General features: G+C 40.9%; 1 protein-coding gene across 4 annotated transcripts in view; it reads right to left on the reverse strand.

The window, feature by feature from the left end:
- GRM3 (glutamate metabotropic receptor 3) overlaps positions 1-27,839 on the reverse strand; it is a 104,632-nt gene that overhangs the window by 6,835 nt on the left and 69,958 nt on the right. For all 4 annotated transcript variants that reach the window (XM_051795291.1, XM_051795293.1, XM_051795290.1 and 1 more), the window contains 2 exons: positions 26,601-27,456; positions 4,939-6,005 (listed from right to left, as the gene is read on the reverse strand). In XM_051795291.1, the coding sequence (XP_051651251.1) occupies positions 4,939-6,005; positions 26,601-27,456 (1,923 nt within the window). The remainder of the gene's footprint in view (positions 1-4,938; positions 6,006-26,600; positions 27,457-27,839) is intronic.

Consider the following 27,839-nt stretch of genomic DNA (forward strand, 5'->3'; position numbering starts at 1 on the left):
TTGGAGTAAACATAATAGCTAGTGGCTGTTGTCAGACTGGGCCTGAGAGGTGTCCTAGCTCCGAGACATCAGTTTTTGGGCTAAGAAATGAATTGTTTGTAAGGTGGTAGGATTTTAGAGTAGTTGCTTCAGGGCATTTGTTAGCATAGCTTTGATGATGCTATCATTTATCCTTTTTATTCAATAGTATGACTAGGTGACAGTTTACTGCCTCATTTTCTGTTTATATTCTTTTCTTCCAAGCAGATTCCTTAATTAAGATGTTGAACTAAACTGCTTTAAACTCTACTGCTTAATTTGAATGATTATACATCCATGGCTCATTTTTCTTTAGTTACACTCTTGTAGTTCTTGGGGATTAGTCTTCATCCATGGGAATGCTTCTCATATCTCCTTGTCAGAAATAATTGGTGCAAATTAAAAAATAGAGTAGGGAATGGACTTTGTTGCTTTATATATATACTGAGCACAATTGGTGTTTTGTCATCAATGAGTATAATTAATGTGATCATTTAATAATCACTCTTTACACAACGTGGATTTGGCAAGCACTGTGAAAAGGTACTCAGCTTTCATGGGTGAGTGAACATGGAAGATTCTACAGAGGCTGAGTGAGAAAGGAACACCTTAGTTGTATTTTCTCCTTCACTTCTCTGCATTTTGTCCATGGAGCTATGCTGTCAGGTGGGTGTTGAACTGGGCACTGTACAGATAAGACAAGGGGAGTTTTCTTATAAAATGAGAATAAATGAAGCTACCTTTATTTTCATTAGTTTCAAGGTAAGTTCTCTTCACTGTCAAAGCTCTCCTCCCCACCCTGCTTTCCTAGGGTTTGTGCCTCCTGGAGCAGCTCAGCTGTGCTGGCATAATTACACACTCAATCAATTAAATGATTTGGGTTAAAAATAGCTCCCTCCCACAGGGTTCCTTTTAATCCAGGTCACGCCAGTGGTTCAGTGTTTAACCTGGCCTCACAGACTGGACTGGTGTGCTGGTGGGGTGGAGGAAATCCTGCTAGACCATGTGTTATGCTGAGGCACGTGGAGAACAGGGAGCTGAGCAGGACAGCCAGCACAGCTTCACCAAGGGCAAGTCCTGCCTGACCAACTCAGTGGCCTTCTATGATATAGTGACTGCATCAGTGGACAAAGGGAGGGCTACACATGTCATTTATCTGACCTTCTGTTATGCCTTTGACACAGTCCCCCTCAACATCCTTCTCTCTAAATTGGAGAGTGCTGCATCCAGGTCTGGGACCTCCAACAAAAAAAAAGACATGGACTTGTTGGAACAAGTCCAGAGGAGGGCCACTTGGCTGATCAGAGAGCTGGATAAGCTCTCCTATGAACACAGGCTGAAAGAGTTGGAGTGCTTCAGCGTGGAGAAGAGAAGGCTCCAGGGAGACCATAAAGCACCTTCCAGTACCTAAAAGGGGCCCACAGGAGAGCTGGAGAGGGACTTTTCACAAGAGAATGTAGTGATTGTACAAGGAGGAATGGCCTTAAGCTGAAGGGTAGATATAGGTTAGACTTTAGGAAGAAATTCTGTACTATGGTGGTGGTAAGACACCAGAACAGGTCACCCAGAGGGGCTGGGGACTCCCCATTCCTGGAAGTGTTCAAGACCAGGCTGGATGTGACTTCAAATAACAGGAAGAAGTCCTTGCCTTTGGAAGGGGGCTGAAGCTAGATGATCTCTAAGGTTCCTTCCAACTCAAGTCATTCTATGATTCTATTCTATGAAACACAGCCTTTGCCTGAGACAATTGTCCAAGTGTTTCTTAAATTCTGTCAGGCTTGGTCCTGGGATGACTTCCCTGGGGAGCTTGTTACAGTGTCCAACCACTTTCTGGGTGAAGATCCTTCTTCTAATATCCAGCCTAAACCTCTCCTGACACAGCTTCATGGTGAAGGCTGAAAGTCTGTGACCAGTGGCAGCAGGCAGATGGCTCCTGCTTTACTGGCAGATCTGCAGTTAGAGTGTGGGTCAGTACCCTGGTAGCAGGGTGAGGAGGGGAGCTGTGCTGTGTGTGAGAGAGCAGTGGGACCAAATGGAGCTCTGCCCATCAGTGGGGTTTGAGCCAGCTGATAGATTATGTATCAGGATTAGCAGACAGACCAAAGTGAACAACACTGTGGTGTGTGTCTACTATAGACCACATAATCAGGAAGAAGTAGAAGAAGTATTATTAAGATAACCGGAAGAAATCTTCTGTTTGCAGACTCTGATTTTCTTGGGGCAGTTCTCACTCTAATACTGACTGGAGGGACAACACAGAAGGGCAGAAGCAATGTAGAGAGGCAGAGAAAGCTCTGGCTTCTGCAACCAGGAAACGGTGGAATTCAGAATTCCAAGAGAAGAAAGCCAGACAAAAAGTCCAGAGAAGTATGAATTGTTCAGGCAACTTCTTGGAACAATATCATGAGATACAGCCCTGGAGAGTAGAGGGGTCAAGGAAACCTGGTTGTTTTTCAAGAGTCACTTCATCCAAGCTTAACAATGGCTAGTGGCCCATCCCAATGGGCAGGAAATCAAGTAAATGTTTTGGGATGTTTGCATGGATGAGCAATGGCTGCCAATAGTCAGTATGGATTTACACAGGGAAAATTGTTTAACCACCCTGACAGAATTCTGCAGTGAAATGACCAGCTTGGTGGATGGTGAGCGAAAGTGGATATACTTTGTCTTTAGTAAGGTTTTTAACAGTCTCCTATGACATCTTTGTGACAATCTGATGAAGTACAGACTAGATCAGTGGACAGTGAGGGGGAATGAAAACTGGCTGAACTGCTGGGCTCAAAGGATTGAGATCAGTGTCTCAAAGTCCATTATTCATTTAGGAGCAGATTAAGCAGATAGGGCATATTCAGCCTAAAATAAATGTTTTTGTCTTCTGTGGTTTTTGATTCGTTGTGGGAGATGTAGAATTCAGAGCTGTCCACTGGTGCTTTTTGACACCCACAGAGGTGGGTCAGTAGTTGTCCTAGGGATTGATATTAGAACCAATGCAGCTTAAAAACCTTCATTAACAATCTGGATGCAAATAGCAGGTGTATTTGCTGCAATCCCAACACAGCTAACGTGCTGTCTAGTACCTGTCATATAGGGTTCATAGAGGGACATTTCTGCTTCAGTAATGGTATGAATGTATTCTATGTTGAACTACTTTTTTTTTGTTCTTTAAATACTGTGGTGAGTTCAACAACAAATCTCTGGATAAATTCCCAGGAACTCTCCCTTTTTTTTCAGAAGGATGAGTCCTAACTGATGTTTGTGCTTAACGATGAAATCTCAAGCCATCCAGCATTAATTATTTTATTGCTGCTATTTCTAAGGTTGTTTATTGGGGATGCTACCAGAACTGGGCTACACTAGGATGGCACAAGTTGATTCAGAGTCAATATGTGACACTGCATGGAAAATAAATATGGGTTTTTCAAAGGAACCCCAGAAGTGCAGGCTTGTCGTGAAAGTATCGAAAAGGTGTTAAAAACCTTTTCTGCTGATTTTGTAGGACTCGAGTTGGCTTATTTGGAATCTTGAATTTAAATTAAATGCCTACAAGTGGTTTTGAAAACTCCACTCAGGACATAAGGCTGTAAAATTCTGCTTGAACAATCAAGTCATGCTCTTCTTGGCCATTACTGTCTGTGCTGTCCACTCACGTGACTGTCTGCACTGATATTTCCCTTCTTCTGTGTCTGTCTTCCTGATTGCTTTGGGTGTCCAGAGCTGTTCCCTAGTGCCTTTCTTAAACTTTTCCTTCATCAGTTTCAAACCATTACTCACTATTCTAACTTCTCCTGAGACCGAATAATCCCTTCCTCTCTTTTTGTTGCCTTGAAATTATTTATAGTCGTGATCACGTCTCCCTGGGTTTACTCTTGTCTAGACTAAATATATTTAGCTCTTTTACTGTCACTCTGCGTGTCCTACTGCGTCATTTCTTATCTATCCGTGTTTTCTCGAGGATTTCAGTACCTTTCCCAAGCTGAGAAAAGTAGTATTAAATATATTGTTCCAGGGTGGTCACACCAAAATTAAGTTAAATGACATTATTAGCTCCACAGTTTTATATGGTATTTCATGTACACACTAATAGCAGTAATACCCACCTAAGCTAATCTACCTTTCTTCTGGGCAGAATGTTGAACTAATTCCCTTTAAACTGCTGTAAGAGCCAACTCCTGCACTCATTTCTCACATCATAATAACTGTGAGATTTCCAGTGTAGCAGATCTGAATTTTTTTCTCAGACAATTTCCTTCTGTTCAAAAATACGATTTTATTGAACTTGAAGTTTTGCAACACCATGTGACAATTTAAACAGTTTAATGTTTTTAGAATTTGTTGGTGTAGGCTGACCAATATTTTATGCTCAGTGAGGTATGTGTTTTACAAAGTGTAGAAAGAATAAAAAGTTTTATCTTTAAGAATAACATTTGTTGGATTTTTTTTTTTACAGACCCTCTTTAATAGGAAATTTTGAAATTCTATCCTTATATTTTTTACTTGGAAGAAAATACCATGTTTCAATAGCAGATTCTTTTGCAGAAGGAGACTATCTAGCTCAGATTTTATTTTAAGGCCCATTTCTGCCAAATAACTCATTATGACTCATTCCAGCTCATGATCTACTAGGTTTTTCTGTTAGGACTATGATGTCAGATACTCATGAACCTATATGAATACTTAATCCATACTCTATGCCTCTGTCACGATCAGACTGATAGTACTAATCCTTTCCAGCTCTAACTGTACATGATCTTTTTGAAATGAGACCATCTTTCTCAGAAGCAAGCCAAAATCTGCTAACATTGAAAGAGAACTTTTTTGCAAGGGATCCAGGGGACAAAAGAACTGAAAGAGTCTTTTAGTGAATGCTGATCCTCTAAAGTGATGCATACGATTTATGGAAACATATATCCAAAGACTTACTCTGTAATCACTGGATGTCACATAAAATATAGGGAGAAAGGCCAGCCAAATGATGCACGTTGTGTACATTGTGAAACCGATAAACTTGGCTTCGTTGAAGTTCTCTGGACATTTCCTTGTTTTGAAGGCATATACAGTGCATAAGACTACGAGGATTACATCATATGTTAACGAGATTAACATACTGGAATCCTTGACATTGCATTTCAGTATGACAGTCTCTCTCTTCTCGGGAACAGTGTACCGCCTGGTGCCTGGGGCCTCCAAGATGAGCCACACGGACACCACCACAACCTGGACCAAAATGAGACTCAGGCAGATGAAGACCTGAGAACTGGGGCTGATGAATTTGGGCCTTTGAGCCCCATTCTTTACACCATCGAATATTCTGGCTATGCAGTTCGTTTTTGTCAGAAGGGCAGAGTAGCAGACGGCAAAGGAACTTCCCAACCCCAAACGACGGAGGGTGCAGATGGCTGGAGAAGGCTTGGCTATGAAGAAGAAAGTCATGCTGTAAGACAGGAAGACCCCAAAGAGCAAAATGTAGCACAGTTCACGGCCAGAGGCTTTGACCAGGGGAGTGTTGTTGTGCTTGATGAACACCCCAATAACCATGAAAGTACAAATAAAGCCTAGGCATGCAATGGTAACAGGACCTATTGCCCAAGCATCTTCCCACTTGATGTAGTCTTCTGGTAGGTCGTAACAGCCAGTCAGGTCAGCTGTGGGCCATTTTCCGGGCCCGCAGTCTGCACAAGTGAATTCATCAGCCAGGTACTCATAGGTTTCACAGGGAATGCAAATCCAACAGCAGACATCTCCTGGTTGCATATTCTTCATCTCGTTAGGAGCGCAGGGGTCGCTGCACTGGGAGACAGGGACAGAGCTCCTGGACCACTGGATAGAGTCTACCTCGAGTGACAGAGTTTCTGCCCACTGACCAACCTTCACGTAGGAGTATTTGTCTCCAGTGTACTGGAAATTGAACACATTGTATCGTCCTATCCCATCTCCATAGGCGTCAAATTTGACCATACTGTCCGGATCATTGGGAGGGTTAAAGGGAGCTGTGGGGGAAAAAAAAACAAAACAAAAAAAAAATTGTCAGAGAATGTTATTATCAAAGCTGTATCTGACTTTTTTTCAACCCTTTGGCAAGCACAGGCACCTGACAGCTCAAAGAACCCAGTTGACAACAGGTAAGTCAAGAGGTCTGTATTTGCCTCAGTTTTGAACTTGGAGGAAGAAAAGAGCTCAGATAGTACAACTCTATTTCACTCTACTGTATGAGATATATTTTTAAATGTAAGATGACCAATATCCTTACTGTTTTTTGTCCCGGAGAAATCAATTCTCCAGTTATTTCCCCCAGTATGCAACCATTGTTACCTTTCACATTTTCTCTTGAATGAAAGAAGTCTGCTTCTAACTGAAACTCAATATTATTTGGTGAAACTTGGCTGCCCTGATATAAGAAAATTTAAATGGTCAAATCAATAAATGCTGTTTTGAGACCAACAGTCTGGAATACAGAGGATTGAATAGAGGATTCATTTTGAGGATGATGGAGAAGTAACTATGAACTCCTGAACAATTTCTTACTATGTCTTTTCACTTCTCCCTGTGTAGTAGGAAGTTTTGCATCCCTTCTATTTTGTTTCAATTTTACCAGTTTCTGATATTTCTTTTCTGGTCTGAGGTTCCCAGCACATGCTGCTTTGGTCCTGCATCTTGTTTGGGGAATAGATGAAAAAACCACAAACTGTATCTGTGACCTTTTGTGAAATCAATATTGTAACACTTCCAACTGGTAAACTCTGGAGAGTTTTGTTTTTCCTCCAGCTGAGGATTATGCAGGGAATGAAGAAATATTAAAAATGTAGGAGGAAATTGCATTTACCATGTGATTTATTGGCCATTTGCTGCAGCATCAAAGGTGAAAGGCTTTATAGGCAGGAAGTGAAAGGGGTTTTTTGCCACTGATGAGCAATAAAGGTGATTTTAGTCTCCAGTGTTTTTGGTTACAGAAGTAGTTCCACTGTCATTGCTGGAATAAATCTCTTTCCCTGCCTCTGTGCCCATGCTGTGCTTGAGCATGAAAATATCGTATAAGGGTGTAATATCTTCCTCCACTTAAATTTCCAGATACCTTGGATTTCTTGTGGTAGATTCATTTAGTTTCTTTAAAGCACTGAGGCCAAATTCTTTCACCTTTATTACTGTAGTGTTACCTTATTTTGCAATACACTGGCTAAGGTCAGTAAAAGGGACACTGGATTTTGGCACAGAATCCCCAGATGTTGGAGTGTTGAAATGTAACCTGCATCTCCTCAGGTGCTGCACTTGGAGTGCATTTCTTTCCCAACTTTCTGCTCATTGTAGAGCAAGGCTGGAATAGGATTTAACCCACCTATACTCTCTTCTGGGTTTGAGTCAAGACTGCTTGTTCTTATCCCTGCTCACTCCTGCACCTTACCATGTCACCTGCGTCAGCTCCAGCGGTGGACAGCCTTGGTTTGCAGGATTACAGAATCATAGAATTACAGAATGATTTAGGAAGGAAGGGACCACTGGTGGGGTCATCTGGTCCACCCCCCCTGCTCAAGCAGGGTCGTCCTAGAGCACATGGCATTGGATTGAGTACAGACAGTTCTTGAATATCTCCAGTGAGGGAGACATCACAGTCTCTCTGGGCAACCTGTTTTGGTGCACGGTCACCTGCACATAAAAGAAGTTCTTTCTCATGTTCAGGTGTTCCAGTTTCTGCCAAATGCCTTTCATTTCATTGCTTGGCACCACTGAGAAGTGCCTGGCTCCCTTCAGATACTGATATAAATTGATGAGGTCCCCTCTCAGTTGTTTCTTCTAAAGGCTGAATAGGCCCAGCTCCCTCAGCCTTTCCATATAAGACAGATGATGCAGTCCTCTTATCATCTTTGTAGTCCTCTACTGGACTTGCCCCAGGAGCTCCATGTCTTTCTTGTATGGTACAGATTAGGACTGGGTAGCCCAGGAATTTTTAAGAGGTTTATTTTATCTTTTTCTACACTGTTGGCACCTAGTTGTACCACTCTGCAGTCCAACAAGACTTCTGAGTGCACAAAATTTAAAAGCAGCATAATACTCTTCCAAATGGCCAGCCCTCCTGGAAATTACATGCTCTAAATTAAACAGCTAGCTAAATTCAAAATATAGGTCAACAAGAAGAATATTAAGCAACTTCCCTTCTCTTCCTCCTCCTCCTCACACACAGGCATGCAAGCTCTCATCCAGGAGCAGCATTAAAACGAAATCATAATGCAGCACTTAACAGCTCTTCAATAATGTGTTGTCATTGCCAGTGTCTTATTTCATTATTCATGACACTCATATAGATTGTAGAAGCTGTTAACACAGCAGCCCAGCTTCAAGAGCTAATTTATTCACTTTGGTGTTATCCAGGCCAGCTCGTGAGGTGGGCTGAGAGCCTGTGACTGCTACTGGCACCAGTGGAGCTGCAGGTAAGCAAGACAAACTGCAAACTGGTTGTTTGGCATCATAACTTGAAGGGCACAAATACCCCAGTGTAAGTTACCTTACGGTCTGAAATACCAGCACTTTTCATGAACGAATTCCCTCTGTGTAACATGTTTAACAACGTCTTAGTTCTGATAGAATATTTATCATTTAAACAGAGCAAAGTATTTTCCTTAGACTTTGTAGGTAGGTACAGAAGGCAGAGCAGGTAATCTCACATATAATTAGTTTGAAGCTCGTGTATAGTTGCCTTTCACGGGGCTGTTCTCATGGTACAAGTATAAACAAAAGACTTTTGTAGGACAATATGTTTTAAGTTGACCAAAGCTCGTAGCTTGAAACATTCATTTTTAGTGGCTGCTGATAGAGGAAAACAAATCACCCTCTTTCAGATGGGAAGGATGAAATCATTAAACCAAACAGTGATGTATTTAATTATAGTATGGTAAGCCAAAGCCTACAAATGAGCCGACTGGGTGGCAGCAATTAATATATCCACTGATTACATACAAAATTACTAAGGCATTTTAATGTATCATTTATCAACATATTCTAGATGCTGTAGAATCACTTTCAAAAAGTAATGTTTTCATAAAATATGATGTAATATTCACCATGAAAGTAAGATGCTTATAGGCAAGAATGGAATATCACAAAAAAGCAGGACTTTATTTTTAGTGTAAAAAATGATAATTTTTGCAAATTGCTTTTCCCAGAGATGATGTCAGTCTATGTCATAAGTCAGTCTGCAAATTTTCTCCTGTTATATTCCAGTTTTGAGAGGAAACCTACAGTCTTTATAGTAGGTATTTCTGGCTGGTCTTTTTCAGAGTTTTAGCTAAACTGCTTTAGATTCATCCCTTGGGAGAGAAGAGACAGGAGTCTCTGGATCTATCCACCTGTTAGCTTAGAAGCTATCTGAGTGACAATACAAACTTTGTCTCCTTTGAGCAGTGTCTTTGAATCTTGCTCTTGCCTTGCACTTCATGAAATGAATTATCCCTATGTAAAGCAGTTATCCGTGAAAAATTTTGGAAAATAAGTTATCAAGGAAAAGAAAGGATAATTAAAAGTGACTTAAAGAGAAACCAATGATGCTTCGTGCTCCAGCTTGCAGCAGTTCAGCAATGAAGATGTCACAGCAGTGATGTTTATGAGCGCAGAAGTGCAGAAGACAGAAACCTATGGAGCACTGGTGCAGGCAGCCACCTCTGTCAGCTCACTGGAGATATCCTACTGGAGGAGAGGATGCCAGTGTGCAAGTGGAGGACAAACTCCTTCAGCTTCAGATAAGAGAGAAATCACTACAGATTTATGGCTGTCTCCATAGCAGATATGGATAAGAACATAAAATAACATCATAGCTTTTATTTAGTGAATTATATAACTTGTTTCCATCTTCCTACAGTGGCATCAATTTTTCCAGAAGTCGAGTAACTTGTGAATATGTGCTTATGTGCTGTTGGAAGCAGGGAAGTTGCTTTCATTTAGAAATTTTTATTATTTTTGGTGTGAGTGATGTACAGCTCTTGGTGACACGAAAAATTTCAGAAAGAAAGTTCTGAAGGGGGGGCTTATTTTTTTTCAAGAGCAAAACCATTATTTGAAGAGGTGGTATCAGAAGTATTTTTAAAATGCTTCTAAATCTGCACATTGCCTCAGTTGAGTGAAAAATACTCCAGGATTTTTTAACCAGGAATGAGTAGATGAGGAAAACAAAGCTGTTTAAAACTTAATTAGGCACTGGGAAACTTTCAAGACACCAAGCAGCCTACGAAAAGATGAATGTCATTTTAACTGGCTTGGAATCAGATTAGATTTTGTTTGTCAGCATCTTTGGGCTAGAAAGGATATTTTGCATAGAGTCTTGCATGCATCTGTCACAGAGCTGAATGTACAGATGTTGTCTTATAGAAAACATCATCAGTAACACTTCCTGGTAGGGATGATGACAGATAAGCCTACATCTGAGAACATTCATTTCCGTAAAACACACATGTGTTCGTTGTTTGCTGAGTGTATTCTTTCAAAACAAGGTACAGATCACTACCTAGGAGACAATTCATTAATAGCAAGGCTTGTTGAAAGCACTGCAGTTTTTCAGCTTAGCAGTTTGCAAATCTATGAGATTTCATGGGGTTCAGAAGGAGATGTAAAAAGAACTATTTTGAGCACCACAGGTACCTTCTTCCACATCTTGTTAGCCCCAAAGACTTTCAGCCCAATAGACTATAAGGGGATCAAGATTAAATGGAAATGTAAATGTGAAGAGGGAACAGGCTGGAGTTTCTGAAAAGTTGAGTAAAACCTCCTTAATCTCACTAGATGGTGCTGCAAAAACTCTGAACTTCTGATTTAAGACTGAAAAACAAGACATTTGTTTATGTAACAGAAAAATATAGTTATTTTTTCATCCCCCCTACTCCTTCCTGTTACATATCCTGGGTAATGCCTTTTTAAAACACTGTAAGGAAGAACCTTTGTAATAATATTGCAGGATATGGTGCGTTTGTCCAACAGGCTCATATGCACGTATGATGCCTTTTCTTGAAAAGTATCAGAAAAGACCCTGAGAATGCACATATCCTTTCATTCTCTTTTCTTTTTAGCTAGATATGGCTTGTTGAGATCAAAGTGACTTATTTCTGCTTGGCTGAACACTGACCTGATGCACCCACTCCTGTTTCTATCTCAGTATAATGCAGCTGGTTTCATACCTGATTGACAGAAGGCACGTTGAAATTTGGCAATTTAAAAGTTAGTACAGGGAAAGATCAGAGTGAAGTGTCACTGCTTTGTACCTCTCCACAATTAATGAGTAATGAATGGGCTTAAAATATCAGTTTCCACAGAGACAAGTAGTCACTTTTAACCTCTGCACCACCATTTCTGGATGTGTTTGGGTCACATGCAGCATTGCTTCTTCTCATTCAAGAAGGAAATGAGACTGATTAGTCTTCTACAAATGTAGTTTTCCTATCTATGCCTGCAGATTTTCCATTCAGGTCTGTGGTTTCTCTCTTAGGTTAGATGCTTGCTGTAGGGAATTTTAACACCTGTCATAGACAACCCCCCGCCAGCATTTGCAGTGGTCAGAAACAGAAATGTTTCTCCAGGCCTAGTTGCAAAGATCTATCACATATCACAGACACCTGTAGGTAATTTAGTTATTCCAAGCTTCCATCCTACAAAAGAGAATGGGTACTTCTAGGGTTCACCTTGAAGAGGTATCTAGGATAGCCCAGCTAAACTGTACCTGCTCTTTTTTCTGCTGACCATAATGATTGTGACTAGCTAAAATACACTCACAGTATATGTATCTGCAGTCAGGTGAGATGAATATCACCAATATCTGGAACAGAAAGACTCACAGCTGGAGCACCAAGTGATAAGAGCTTGTGCAAGCTCTCTGCAGTGCACCTGTGAACGGGTGTCTCTTGCAAGCTGTCCACACAGGCTGCTGTGGAGGCTGTTGCAGAGCTTGCCTGGGAACATTGGCAAAACAAGCCAAGAAGGGTCTGAAAGATTGGAAGAATTCGTTCAGCTTGTCACTATCCTCAGCCTGGCTGGGCACAGAACTCCCCAGCTACCTTTCCTGTGAAATGCTTGCCTCAAGCATCATGTTTTACATTTTCAGGTATATGTTGTCCTCTTGCTTGTGTGGCCCTTAAGCATATATGTGGTCTTTAGAACTCGGGAGGAATTAACGAGGTGCTAAGTTACAAACTTTCACCAAGGAAATTATGAAATTGCCTTTGTTTTTTTTTAAAGGAATTTTAAGGAATTAAAAAAAGAATTTCTTCCTTCTTATAGCATTTGGATTTTGAAACATGGTGGGTAAAAAGCAGGTAAGAATTCTGCAGTCATTACATTTCTCCTTAAAAATACAAAACATCTCCCCTGATATTAAGAATATTTCTTGGAGTTGTTTTGCAAAGGTTGCACCAGTGCAACTTTAAAATAAAACAAACACTCATGGAAAAGTGTCAAAGGTGTTTTTCTTTTTTTAATGTCTGCTGGGTTGATAATCGATATGAATGATTTGTGAGATTCCAACATAGCAATGCGTTTCAGCTGATACCATTCTTTTAATTTAAGATTATCCACTTAAAGAAATGGTTGGCACAAGAGGTAAAATGTGTGTAATGTAATTCATACCAGCAATCAACTTGTAATTACAAAGGAAATTAAACCATGACTTCAAACTGCCTAACTCCTCCCTCAGGCCAACTAGTTAGTTATTTTGTAAGCAGAAGCAAAGGGAACCCATTCCCATTATGAAGAATAATGGCCACTGTTAGGGTGACAACACACGCTCAGGAACTGGAACTGTAAGCTCTGGGCTGGCCTTTGGTAGCTCCCGAAATGTTTTGATCTGAGGAAAAAATGTGTTGGCCAGTGAGTTATCTGTCAGTTACTGAAAATTAACATTACTGTCAGAGCTTGAGATTTTGGTTGGGACTTTCTGTCAGTTCGGGGTTTATGAGTTTCCTGTGTCCAATTTGAACTTCCACTGAGGGACATTCCCATTTAACCTCAAAGCTGGGAACTGGTGTCATACCTTACTCTTCTCTTCCCAGTACATCTGAGGAACAGCTGAAAGAGATTGAAGCTGTGTTTTAATTTTGCTAAAATTCACTTTTGGACTAAATGAGGGCCTTGGTTATATCACAGGAGCATGACTCTTTCCCTTTTTGGAGGCACCATTCCATGATGTGCTAATTCCACCCCCAGACTGCATATCTAGCTGTCTAAGGAAGAGTTAAATACCTAATAATATTTTTGTCCTTCTTCGTCAGCCTGAAGGAAATTAGAATAGATTCAGTTATTAAGATATTAAAGGAAATTGGTTAAAACATTCTCTTCTCTGTGGGGACTTGAGGATTAGAGAGGTGTTTCTAGACACAGCTCTGAATAATTTAGTTAGATGGTTTGCCCTTAGAGATCAGAACCAAATGAACCATGAAATAGACCCTCTGGCTGTTATTTCCTAATTGATGTGATAGGAAGACACTCCCAAGTCAGGTGGACTGACATGGATTTAATGACTTATACTGCAATTTTATTATTTAGTAGTAGTAATGTTGCAGCTGTTACATTCCAAGATTCAAGTGCATAAGAAACGTAGTTATTTCTTATAGACTAGTCTATAGATGGGAGAAGTGCACAAGCTTTCAGGCACAAGTTCACTCCATTAGGTCATCAGAAACATTGTTCAATAAATTTGACCTTCGTTTATTTTGAAGGAACAGCTCTGCTCAGAGTTTAGTATATCAGGTTTTTATTTCCTCCTGGAAACAAAATTTCGCTTTGCAAACAGCCTCATTACTATCCATTTGCAGAGTAATTGCTGAAAGCTTTTTGTTCTCTTCTTTGAAAGTATGTAGTTTAGAAACACAAGGGTTGATCGAGATGCAAGACAAGCTATGACAAAGGGATGTTATGCCAAAAACCTCTGTTTTTTCCAGATACGTGGGCAGCCTAATAAAGGTATTACCTCTTCCTACGTATCTTATGACTCTATGCTATTATTTTTGTTAAGGAGCTACTGAAAACTCTCAGCAATCACCCTACAAATTGCTAATAATGAGGTAATTTGTGAAATGAAATTGTATTTGCAGTAGGAAAATAAAAGCATAAGTAGTGAATTCTAAAGAGAACATCTATTTGAAACAACTGAAGCTCAAATTTATTGAACATTTTGAGGAAAAAAAAGGAGTTGTAAAATGCCTCAGAGCTGGAATAAAGAAACACTGCTATGGTGAAACACAAGAACCTTTATGCTCAGACATATGCAGCTCAGTTACAGCATTTGCCACATCTGACATAATGTTGGTGGAGGACAAAGAACACTTAGAGTTCAGCTGGAAATGTAAATGTTTCACACATCTCATGGTGTAAGATTCTGGGGTGGATCAGTTTTCTCTCTGAATATAATATGTGAATGAAAAAAAGTGGCCTATATTTCTTTAACCCAAACTTAATTAGTATCTATATTGGGAGTGCGATTTTCTTGCAGAGCTCCTATAAACAAGTGGAGAGAAACAGACACTGCCAAGGGTGAGCTCTGGCTGACATGAGCTGCCATCAGGAGGGTGGGTAGCTTCCTGCATTGATAGTTCTCCAGTTATCGTATTACAAAGTGTATCAAAGAAAGCTGGGTGGCTTGAATTTTGGCCACTGAAGGCAAAATCAACCTTATGTTTTCAATAAGGCTCACTACACACAATGAAAGTGCTCATCTTCCTTTGATGAGGTTTGATTTTATTTTTACTCATTTCCTTGTAATAAGGTGGTGGCTGAAAATGCACATCTACTGAAATTGCAAGTTAAGTCAGTGCTCAGTAGAGTATATCTTGTGTCTGACCAAATCTTGAGTCAGCCAGTTGAGAAGTGAAAGTGCGCTTCTCACAACAATGAATTTCAGTAAAAAGTTGGTGAGGTAAAGGATAAGAACTCTTGGCTTTTAAGGCTATTCATGCATATTACACACCAGCTGCAAAGGTAGCACATCACCTCTCCCAGTATCATCAGTGTTCATTGGCATGCCTTATGCTACAACATGCAAGCTGCATGTTCCATTAATACTTGCAAATTCTCCTACTCTCAGGAATAAAAGATAAAGCTGAAAGCACAGACTCATTTCTGCTAATGTTTTGCTCCACTGAATCAGTTTGGCAACAGCAACAGCAATCACCAGACCTCAGGGAAAAATGTAAAAAGAAAATGTTGATTTATTTGCCTGTTTTATGGTGGAAGCAGAGGCACACTGATAGGCTTTGACTGATAAAGTGTTTCAGAGATCTAGAAAGGACATCAACAGCACTGCCGCAAACTGTCCTCTGATTTGAGATAATTTCTTCTCCAAAGAGCCTTTAAAGATGGGGTTTTTATTCTTTCAGTTACTGGAGCATTAACTAGCCATTAGCTATTTATTCAAGTAGATACACAAATGCAGTAGAGGAAGTTTAACAAACTTTTTCAGCACATTTCCATCAGTTCCCAATAGCAGCTTCATACAGTGTTTTATCAGCCACTGTCTGGTGGAGACTTATCCTGGAACAGCAGGCCAATCTTTGACACAAAACTGGTCACTTGGAGCAGTGATCAGCTTCTCCATTCATCAGGACAATAGAGAAATGTCATGCAAAAATTCTATTTTTTCAGAAACCATAGGCAAAATTTATTTATAGGGGCACATGGTGTGTAGTTATTTACGTCAAGGGAAGGAACCATAAGAACACAACCTTTGGCTGTTACAGGCAATGATGTCATTGCTGCTTAGACTACAAGAGTCCAGCAACCCTACTCCACACACTTCTGCATATGATCAAGCCTGTCCTAGTGTTTGGAGCAAATTTAAGACCTATTGTAAAAGATAAAGGGCGACAAAGAAGCCGTCCCCACAGGAAGAGTGCAAGAGAGTTCTGTAGCAGAAGCACAGGAAGATGCTTGAGGCTCCAGAGCTGTACACAATCAGCTACTGATCACTACAGAAATTTAACCTTGGGAAGAAGAGAGGATTAGGATTAGGATTAGATTTTTAGGGCATAATCAATATAAAGAAGAGCATGTATGCAGCATATGCAAAATATCCAGTGGATGGTGAAAAGACAAAAGTGATAATAAGAAGGTACAATGCCAGTAATGGCCTCTGCAAGTAAAAGAACAAAGGCAAAATTGAGAGAAGAATTGCTCTAGGACTGTCCCCTGGTTGTGGATGCTGGAACTCATCAGTGCTGCTACCTCAACACCAGGAGGTTCTCACTTCCCTTTGGCGTGGAATGATTGCTGCTTTTGGATTTGCTGTGCACTTTTTACAAATGCAAACTCAACAATCATACACCAAGTTACTATCTTAGGATTGGTTTCAATAAATTTAAAGAACAGTGAGTGAGTGCTGTTGTGACTGTGTATGTGTGTGTGCAGGCCTGTGTGTGTCTTTCAATCCAAACTTCCTATAAAACAGTGTGGTTGATACTGGGTCACAGAGTCATTGTAATATCAGATGTAGCCCTTAGGAATCACATTCCACCCTGAAAATCCACATTCTCTCAGAGTTACATGGGATTTCTGTGGCACCTACGTTCTTTGTGAGGACTTCGTTCATGGCTGTGCTTCCCTTAGCGTTCTCACAGTTTCCCTGTTTCCTCTGAGAATGGTAAAATTCCTTCCCTGGATAAAATGATGGGGTTTTCTTAGCTAAGCCTCATATTTCAGCCCCAAAAGTGGTAAATATTTAATATATGCAAAGGAATTGCTGCATTAGCTTATTCCATCAAATTATCTGGAATCTGTGTATAGCCTCAAATAGAAAAATGTACTGCATGAAACCTGTATTGAATTGAGGAGCAATTGCACACATACTTTTAAAAAATTAATATCTCTCAGCCTTCAGAAATGTTCTTGCATTTCTTCTGTAGGCATTGTGCTAGATATGCATGTGTCATTAGTCTAGAAGAGATGAGACAATTAATTTATTGCCAAGTAGAAAGATGGGCAGAACTGTAGGAGATGAAGTGCAGACACAAGACTGAGGGGACAGGGACCTTCAAAGTGTGAGGTACAACAACCTCTGCTTTTGATCTACTGGGTGTTTGCAACTACCATTCCCATATCCACTGCTTCTGGCTCTGAGCTCTTCTTCCCAGGCACTCAGAAAAGAGTGAGTTTTTGTGTGGAGACCCTACAAACCAAATTTTTGATCTCGGTAATTTCTTTATGAAACACATGTCTTAAGTTTAAGGATTTATATTTGGAGACATTGTAATTTCTGGCTTAGTGCTGAACCCCTTTGCATTCCAACAGTGAGCAGGTGAGTTAACCATGGCTGGAAAAAGAGGTGAGAAAGCAAATCAAAGGATTGCTCCTGTGCCTGAGCCATGCTACAGCTAGGATTTTCTGAACATTTCTGTTAGAAGTTTCTCTGCTTCTGATACTCCTCTGCATGAAAACGTGTGCTGTTCCCTGTGCCTTGAAGAATTTTAGTATTCTTTGTCTTTACTTGTTATATGCTCAGACAAATATACTTTCATGGCAGGAAGAAGGAAACAAAAGGAAATGACTCACCCAGATAGCAGAAATGAAATATATTTTTCTATTATATTCTATATCTGCTAACAAAATAACCATAAATGGTGCAGTGATGCCAAAGTAGACATTCTCTGAGATGCTTTTAGAGGTGTTTAGAAACGTGACTCTGACAGATGAGGAAATGAAAGAAAGTCAAACATGTTTTTCTGCCAGGTCCATCCAGTTTACAGTTGATGGGAATTGTGTAGAAGGTCAGTTTGTGAAGAATATGCATATGCAAAAGGAGTTTCTGCTCTGTGAAAATATAGACCTGATTGCTTTTTGAAAAACAAAAAAAAATTGGGGAAAAATATTTTAGTGGAAAAATTTAAACACGACTGTTTTGAGTTTGGGTTGAGTTTCTTTCTCCCTTTTAGATAGAGAAGGAGACTTGTATCCCTGAGGGTTTTTTCCTGCACTGTGAATCAGAAACAGGCAAGACAAGCTTGAAGGGAACAGTTCAGGCTTCACAGAAAACTGAAACAGATTCACAAGCTCATCTGGGCTGCAGTTTAACAAGTACAGTACAGCAGTCATCTTGGGACAGGTGTGTCTGGAGACATGCTACATGGAAGCGACGGAGGATTCAGACCATGACCCATGTCCAGATTGCAACACCAGGCTGGGCTGAGTGTCAGTGTCATACTAATGCAGCTCTACTGGTCTGGTACTTCTTCCTGTTTAGTCAGTGTTAGCCTGGGAATATCTTTACACTGTGCTCTACTGGGTGGAGAAAATGTGTCTTCCAGGGATGTAGTGATATTTACTTTATTTTAGGAGAAAAGATACTTTTCTACAGACTATGCTTTCACTTCTGCCTTTGTAGGATGATTATTAGCTGCCAACAATGATAGAGGTTTTGTAAAAATAACGTAACATTTAGTTATCTATGGGATTAGACATCTGGATTTGTGACTTTCTGTAGTTTTCTTCATCACCTTTTGGAATGACCAATTTTCTCGAACTCATTGGAAGTCCAGAACACACCTGGATTAATCAAAAAAGTAAAATGGAATCTCCTTCTCGTGTCCTTGTCCTCATATTCATTAACACTTTCGTGGTCATGTTCTGAGCACAGCCTCTGCCTTTGTCAGCCCCTAAAATATATCTCAGCATTCAAGTGAGACTAACTGATATTAGTCATGAAAGTGCTAAACTGCTCTTCTGTAGCAGGTAGTGCAGAAGAATCTGGTCCTCCCTTGGGCTTTTTGGAGCCAAATTAGATGCTAAAATGTAAGGGATAGAAATCCTGAACCGAATTCTTCTCTCACATGTAACTTGTCCTGCCAGGCCACAAGAAGAAAGAAGCAGACCTGACATCACTTATGTGTGAATGTGTCTCACAGGAAAATCTCCATGAAGAATAAGAATATAATCCCATGGTTGCCCCCTATTATAAACCTCAGTAGGACTGGAAATGGGACTGCGCATATTTGGGGGATGAAAATGTTGTATGAGACTTCCTGCTCCTTTGAGGACTTGGAATGTGCACACCCTTGGTATTTGGGATTCACATGACATTTTCCATCAAAACAAAAGATAAAATAATAACAATAACTATTATAAAACAAGCAGTAGGCAAACACAGAAGTCTGTGATTTAGAGAAATTAGGTTACCAAACCTTCTGTCTCTCAAATATGTGATGTGAAAGAAAATCGTTGCTCAGTTTGTCAGTCATGTGTTTCTCCATAAACACAGGGTGTCTAATCTCATCCTCATTTACACATTTTCATGGATGCTGTGATATCTAGAGATTTATGGATGCCTAAAGGCTACATTATTAATATGAGATAAGCCGACTATGATTTACATACAAGGCACAGACTATTTAATTTTATGTTCAGTATTTCATGGCTCAGCTGAAGCGGTGGGTTGTTTAAATATTCAAGTAGAGGAAACTGAGATGGAGAGCTATTTGCAATTTTAGGAATGTCAAAGCACCTTCACCTAAATATGCCACTATAACAAGTTTGGGGTCATTGCTGGCCTGTGGTTTCTGCAGGCTTTCCAGGAATGACATCCAGCTGGGTAAAGGCCGAAGGCAACATACTTTCAGAGACTTCCTGAGGAATATGAAGAAAAGCTGTTGCTGCTCTGTGTTCTGCTAATGCTACATTTCTCATCTTTCTGTCCATGGGAGCTCAGTGCCCAGGTCAGGCAGAGAGTGGTGACAGTGGTGACAGTGGTGGCAGTGGTGGAAGTGGTGGCTGCAGGCAGAAGTACCTTGCTTCTGAGTTAGATGGGGAGCAATGGCCCAACACACCTTGGCCTCAGCTACTGGAGCTTATCTCAAGGGGTAAAAAAACAATTCAACCTCTGCCCTGCTCACTCAGGCTAATTACTGTGAATTAGTGCCAAATGAAAGCATGAAAAAGCAGTATTTTATGATGGTTGCTGGCTAGGCAGCAGACACCACTAACAGGTAGGTCACTGACCTGCTATCATGCCAAGAGAAATTTTAATGAAAATTTTATTTGGAAGTTGTGCCCTGGAGATGATGATGCCTGTGTCCTGCTGCCAGCCCAGGTATCCAGTTTACATGGGGCAGCGTGTGACACACAACATATCCAGAGTACAGATCAGTTGTTTACCATCATGATACCTCAAAACTAAACTAGGGGATGAAAAGGTTCTACAGTATTTTAATTTCAGCCAGTTTACATCTAGAAAGCCCTAAGCAAATTGATCTGATTAAACAACTGTTTTTCTTTCCATCAGAAGGTTAAACTAGAGATCTCCCAAGTACCCTTCCAACCTGATTTATCCTTTAACTTTATGGTTCTATATATTATGAATCTAGAGTATACATAGTTAAATATACATAAAAATGCATATATATATATAAATTACATAAATGTATTAATATATACACATATGAAAAGCTTCAGTAAGGACTAAGCAGAGATTAGCTTATTTACCCTTGGAGCAGTAAATTTCTCCAACAGAAAGAAACTGCATATCCCCATGAGGTCTGTGAAGAGACAACTGGAGTAAGAAGAAAGTTGATGGGGCCACCAGGAATATCAGGCCATCAAAATCTCACTAGAGCTCTCTGTGTGTATACACAAATGTAACTCTAATACAGAGAGAAATATGGGAAAACACTGTGCAAGTTCAACTCTTCCTCTGCTTTGAAACAGCAAATCTCAAGTGTACTTTCAGAGACTGTCCCTTAGTTGCTTGCAAAGTTTTAAATTCTACGACACATTTGTGGTCCCAGGAAAAGGTAGTAATTTTTCCTATAAATCCTAGACATCTTTTTCATGTGTATTTTTAATTACTATCTTGGGGAATTCACTCTACATTTTCCTTGGCTTTATTAGCTACAAATCCATCATGAATTACACTTTTACAACTTTTATGATTAACGGGGTGTTAGATGCCTTCTACACATGTAAGTTTTGCCTTCATCTGAAAGATGTGTTCTGTTTTCATTTACAAATAAGCATCACAAGGAAGACCAGGAGGACCTCGCTACTGACTGAGTGCTGAAGGCCAGGGGGATCTGACCTGATGAGAAGGAGCTCTTTGGGTGCGATGGCAGAGTACCAGGGCCTTCTGCTGCAGAGCCTGGGCTTTGAGCTCTGTCTTTAGCCTGCACATCTACTGACAGGTACTCCCTTCTGTAAACTCCTTTGAAGTTTCTGCATCTGTAATCTGCCTGTGACAGCAAATGCAGAATTTTTGGTCTGTGCTCCATGCAGCCTGGCCAGACATTGAGTTTTGAAGTGGACTTTTGACAGGAAATATTTATGGCTAAATCCCAGAGCAGGCACCATGCAGTGCTGCTGTGCTCAGAAGTGAGGTGACATCTGCTTGTTGGAGACCATGACTTTTAAGCTCTTTCTTACTTGGATGGCACAGTTATGATGGAAATGGTCTGTGAAATTACATTCCCACAACAGAAGTCATCAGTGTTCAAGAATAAATGAGAAGGTGAATTTGTGTTTCTGCTTCATATTATTTGAGTGTTGACAGGGGCATAGTGAGGAGGGAAAAAAAAGGAAGTAAATCACTCAGAACCGTAGGACCAGGGAGAAATAAAAGTTTTGTCACAAAGTCTAATGGATAAAAGGGAACAAATCAGACCTGACTTACAACCCTTTTCTCATTTGGAGTAGTCATTCAGGTTAGCTACCAGAGAGGATTTTGCCCAGTATAAGCTAAGATTGATGACACAGGCTTGGCTGGAGAAGAGATGGACTTCTGAACATAATACAGAAAGGGACATGACTCTTGCAGCTTTGGACAAAGAAAGGGGTAGGAAAAGACACTGAGTACTATAAATATATGTGTCGCCTAAAATTTTTATTGCCTTGTTTTCCAAGGTTACTAATTTAGCTAAATTCCTCCAACCATTAGCTGTGGAGATTCAGAAAGCTGCACAAGACAGGTGGACATGCATACATCCCAAAATCCAACCTTTCTCTGCCCATACACTCCCACACTAGATTCGCAGCAGAGTTAGTCCTGTGATACCATCAGCCCCGCTAACTGCAGAGGGAAAAGCTGGAACCCAACCCCACACCCTTGGGTGACAAGGCTGTCATCCTGCACAGCCAGCTCAGCAACCCTGGCCCTGATGGAGCTAATGCTGGTCCTCAAATGTCATCACTGCCCTTCCTCACCTCCAGTCCAATGCCCTGGAAGAGCAGCTATACCAGGTAGCAACATGTGGGGCACAGCTGTGCAGTAGCCTGCCACTTACTTGTCCCAAACGATGGACACCCCTTTCTCACTGGCTGTGCTAACGCTCACTATCCTGGCATATGACAAACTCTGTGAGGCTTGCAGTAGAGCTGTGGGCAGTGATAACATTGCTTTTCTCTGTCCTAGTGGCTTAAATGAGCTAAAATAGTTAGCAAAGCTGGTTGCTGCACTGTCCCCCACACCCTTGTGAGGGAGAAAGGCTTCTGGATATGTGCAGCTCTGACTTATATTGGGGTTCACCCCCGGATTTGTGCCCTCCAGAGTCCCCTCTGTATTCTACCCTTCACCAAGCAATGGCTGGGTGTGGTGAGAAGTTGAGTTTATGCTCTTTCCCATGGAGCCCTTTACTTTTGTTCAGCACTTCTTTGTTGTTTTGTTAATACAAGTTAACAGCCTCTTGAACCAGCATCTCTTTATCAGCAGAAAAGCATCATGATTCAGAACATCAAGTGCTGCACTTGTGCCCTCAGGAGGGAACGCAGAGAATGGGAAGATCAAGAAGATGAACCAGCCTATATCTCTTTGAAAGGCCAAACAAGCACTGAGATAGAGTGAGTGCATTTATCTAGGGGCTTTGCATTCTTGCATCCTCCTGCTGGAAACTGGAGTCAGGTACAGGTGTTTCTTTTTTTTCCTTACTGAAAAAATTCAGGATATCATGACATTTGTCATATATGTCTTACTGACTTGCAAGAAAATTATGTGCTTGGTGTATCTCACAGACAATAAGGAATGAAACCTCATGCTGTCTTAATGCCACACTTCAGTTCTGTGGAGTTATTCCAATTTAATGAAAAAGGAGAAATAAGTAGGACCCCAGAGATATTAATGGAATAGCTGTCACACAGCATGTCAGCATCAGTGGCAGCATGAGGGTGCACAGATCCTGGCCAGTCCTATACTTCAACCCTGCTGTTAGCTGGTCCCTGAGTATTTCCCTGCAAATCACATTATTGCTGAGCCTGAGAGCCTCACTTCAGGCTTTCAGCTAAATGGCAAGTGAAAATAAATCTTAGTTGCTCTATGCTCCATCTGTGGTCAGTAGCAAGAGGTGTAGGGGCAAACCATACCTCACATGGGCTGGAGCACACACTGTCAGTGCTGATCCCCTCCATTAACTGCAATCAAAGACTAACCAAAATTAATTTGAGTATGAAGGGTAAATGTCTAAAATTGCACAGTCCCACATCAGTCATATAAATGCACCTAATCATTTCCTCAGACTGGTGTGTTTGAAATACACCATCAGATGCTCCTGGAAAATGGGAGAATACTTTCAGGGCTGTTTCCCAGATTTCTTTCATGGAAACCTGCAGGTTTATGCATGCAGGGCTCACTATGTATACCTCTGCCTTTCAGCAGAGGAGGTATTGCTCAAATAGTTGTTTGTGTGTCTGCAAATCTGCTTATCGCTGTTCTGTTTCTTGCCTGCTTCCTTGTGGTGGGTGTAAATCTCTACCCAGGCTAAAGAAGAGAGTAAAACCTGACTTGTTTGCAGTGTATCTGACGGACTGGTAGCTTCCAGGCCATCCTCTCTCTGCATTGGGAAAACATTCTCAGATTTGGAGGTGGAAATATGAGAATATCATTGATCAAATGTCCCATGCAGCAAGGTCCTCATTTTCCATTAGCAACACACCTAAAGATTTTCTTCAGCCAGGAAAGAGGAAAGGATAATTCTTGGTCCCCTAGAAATCAATGACAAGACTTATATGTATGAAAATTTCACATATGTATGAAAATTTCACACCTTTCTGAAAGGAAGAAGGCATGAGAGATTCGCTGATTAACTTGCCACATAAAAATCATACGCCTTCTTAAAAAATAACTTACATTAAAACAGGAATTTGCATTATAATGGAAGAACTGATAACAAAGAAATGAGATGAGCAAATTATGTTGTAATCTGGTAAAAATATATAAGGAACAAAGCCATTGGAAAAGAACTTGACAGGTTTCTTAATGTTTTAAATTGGAAATGAAAGCTCTTCAAAGTTTCAAAGATTTCCATGTTGACTTTAAAACTAATTTTGTTCAAAAAAAGAGCCTTCTGTTTTCAAAACTGCAAAATTACAAGCTTCATTCTTTTTTTCCCATCTTTAACAGCTTCAACTTCCAAATCATAAAAGATATTTCAGCCAAAATGAAAATTATGTTTCCTGGTTGTAGCTAAATAAATATTTTCCTGGAGTTTTGGTTGAAGAAAGTTGGGGCTATTTTGACTTTGTATCTAGATGTTGAGTGGAAATATGCTTTGGTGCTTAAAAAATATCCGAATATAATCTGAAGAAAAATGATTAAGAATCCTCTACTGGAACCAAGATTGCTTGGTGCTAAACTTGGACTCTGTTACAGTGTATGCATTCAAGCCCATAAAAATACGTGTGGTGTCAGAAAAAGTTTCAAAATAATTTAAGATATTTAAGTGCCTGCACATTGTGGTTGGTTATTACTGTCCTGAAGTGTCTCCCTGGCAAGGACAGAAGCAGGCTGCACACCTCTACCTTCCCTTGTGATCAGTATGCCAGGAACCAGCTTCCATGAAGTGCTATTCTCCTAAAACCAATTGATTTCAACAATTTGGAGACATTCAAGTATCTCTGAGGCTAGGTGTAGGCAAGTGAGAAAATAGTTTTGATGTTTTAAGTGCTGTGAGGAGGGGAAGGAAAAAGGATAATTCTTAATTTCCAGAGGTCTAAAACCAAAAAGGTTGTTTCATTCTGACTTGTGCTGTTTGTGAAATTAATAAACAAATCAAATGCAGTGACAGCTTGGCATATGCTGTGTTTACATTGTCTAGGTATCTGTATACATCATGGTATGTGACTGTCTTCACTGATACAGCATTTTTTAGGAGACCAACGACATGATGCACATAAGCATCATGTTGCTCAGGCAAGACATGTGGCTTCAGCTGCAGTGCATGCAGCACCCAGATGAGGGTTTGAAGCATCTCACTTTCCAGCTGCTCTCGTGTTACTTTTCCTTTGTGATTGAATCTATATTACCAGAGCATGTCCAAGATCCTGCATCCTGCTGAACCCTTTCCTGAGAGATAAAATGCAGCAAGTGACCAGTCTCATCTGTCCCTTCTTGATTTCCGTGGTAAAGAAATCCCGGCACGTGGGCTGCAGGAATTCCTGACGTGTTCTAAACTTGTCAGCTACTCAGGTATCAGGATCCTGGGAGACCAGGCATCCTAAGGAGCTCTGCAGCATATGCTGGAAGGCACATCAGCAAGTACCCAAGAAAGTGGAATACTTGGCTACACTAGCCATATCCCACTGGGAGTGAGAAAAACACAAGGGATGTGGTTAGTAGTATCTAGAGATGGTCTGAAGCAAATGCTAAGACCTCTAAAGGAGGGAAAAGTTCAAGCTCCAATATGACAGTTTCACGTAGTTTCCAGTGCTGTTAGCATTGTACAATTACTGAGGATCTCCTGGGACTGAATATGCTGAATCCTACACATATTTATCCTTCAATTCCTATTGGAGTTAGTTCTCACACAAGGCACGGCATGATGTTTCCTTACTATCAACTCATTCAGCTGAGAATATCAGTTTAATAATACATAGAAATGCGAGTTCAACCTAGATGCTTCAGAAGAAAGTTAGAAACATAACAGCAAAAAGACAGGATGCTCTGCACTTTACTTGTTTCCTCTGTAGATCTATTTAACTTTGCTATGGTGTAATATTAATCACACAGGTAAGATCAGCCGCATGTGATGGCAAAAACACAGAAATATCATGTGATGCGTGGCGAGTCCCCATGAAATTTGCTCATATCATTCCCAGACTGTCCACCCCTCTCTCCACTTCTCCTGCACATATTTAATGCAGCTTTTTTATAATTAGTCATTAAACTTGTAGTTCCGTAACATAGGAAATGCAAGGACATTGGCCATTGGCCATGGTCCAGTTATTATGTAAATTCATAGCAAAATGAGGAAGAAAAGGCCAAGTCTTGGCATGGGAATAGCAGGCGGCTGCCTAGTGCAGCAGGTGGTGAAATGACCATCAGCTTCCAGACATGCCCAGACTGGCTGCAAATTAAATGGATGTTGGTGTGTGGAATTTTTAGAAGATGGAGGGTAACATTGCCAAGACCAGCTGTTGCCACCTTCACCTCTTCCTTCTGCTGGGAGCAGGAGGAGCATGGAGCTGTTTTTTTATGGTTCTCCTCAAGCTCCCTGTCCTTCTTTCTGCTTTCTTGTGAGAGGGGCGGCCTTGCCTGAGAACCACCCTGGTCTGAACTGTGATAATAGTTCTATCAGGAATTCAGCTAGCTGTTACTGTGACTGATGAGCATTTCATTAATTGCAGTGATATTTTTTGTGTACCAAAAGAGAAGTTATTACCTGTAAAGTTCACTTTCAGGAGATAATCTTTGTACAGCTTCCTGCCATCCAGATGCTTCATGGCATCACAGAGTTTGGTGGTATTTGGACAGAGAGTTCTCTGCATTTTATGCAAGGCATGGGCCATTGCATACACAGCATTCACAACAAACATGATCTTGGATTCTTGCTCGTAGTTGGAACTGTTGATGGTGAAGTGCTTTTCACAAGCCTTTTTATGTGGTTTTCGGTTCTGCAGATTGCACTGGAATTTTTGCTCCCAAAAGTCCTTGAACCAGGGGTTGCGCCTGTTATTGTAAGGGCTGAGACTTTGGAAGTACTTGTCAAACTCTTTAACTGGATGGGAAGCAAGCTCCAAGGTTATCGCCCCAGAAGCGATGCGCTCATTGCCCTTGACGATACTCTCCTGTGCTCCCCATCCGTCGCTGGCAATCCAGGTGAAGGAAACGTTGAAACGGTTGGCAGCTGCAATGAGCTCCCGAGAGTCATCCGCTCTCATGAAGAGCACCACCACCCTGGCACTGGGCTTCTGAAGCAGCTCCCTGATCACGCCGTCATAGGACTTCCTGATGTTGGACCGTCCCACCTTCTCGGAGGTGGCGATGCAGATGTTGCGCAGGCGAGCTTCCTGCTCAAAGGCTTCGATCCCTGTCTCCCCATAGTCACCCTCTGAAGCAACTGTGGAGACGTAAGTCCAGTTGAAGTACCGCAGGATCTCAGCCATGGCTTTCGCCTGGTAGAAGTCCGGAGGCACAGTCCGTGCGAAATAGTCGTAGCGGGATTTGTCGCTCAGCTTGGCACTGGTGGAGGCGTAGCTTATCTGGGGGATCTGGAAGAGTCTGAGCAAATTTGCCACCTGGAGAGAAAGTGAGAAAACACAGGTTGTTAAAGAGTGGTGTTTATAAAATTGGACAGAAATATCCAGGGAAAGGCATTAACAGTGTTTTTTAATAAGATGTGTTCTGACAGTCACAGATTGAGGGTGTTGATAGAGGATGTTGATAAACTCCAGTGAGAGCAGTGCACTGTGCATAAGCACAAAAGCTGTTCTGCTGCCCAGTTAATTCCCTGGGTTCTACTGGAACTGTAAAGGACATTTATTTTTGTGAAACTGAGTCTGTTTAAATCAACAGAGAATTAGACACAAATGGACAATACACTTCAGTCTCAGTCTGTGTTCCTTACTAAGGTCTGGGGATTTGTATGCCTTTGCTGTTCATATTCTCCAAGATTCATTGT

This window comes from Manacus candei, unplaced genomic scaffold, assembly GCF_025592945.1.
Source record: "Manacus candei isolate 608988 ecotype Guabito, Panama unplaced genomic scaffold, ASM2559294v1 h1tg000042l, whole genome shotgun sequence".
In the NCBI taxonomy this organism is placed as follows: Eukaryota; Metazoa; Chordata; class Aves; order Passeriformes; family Pipridae; genus Manacus; species Manacus candei.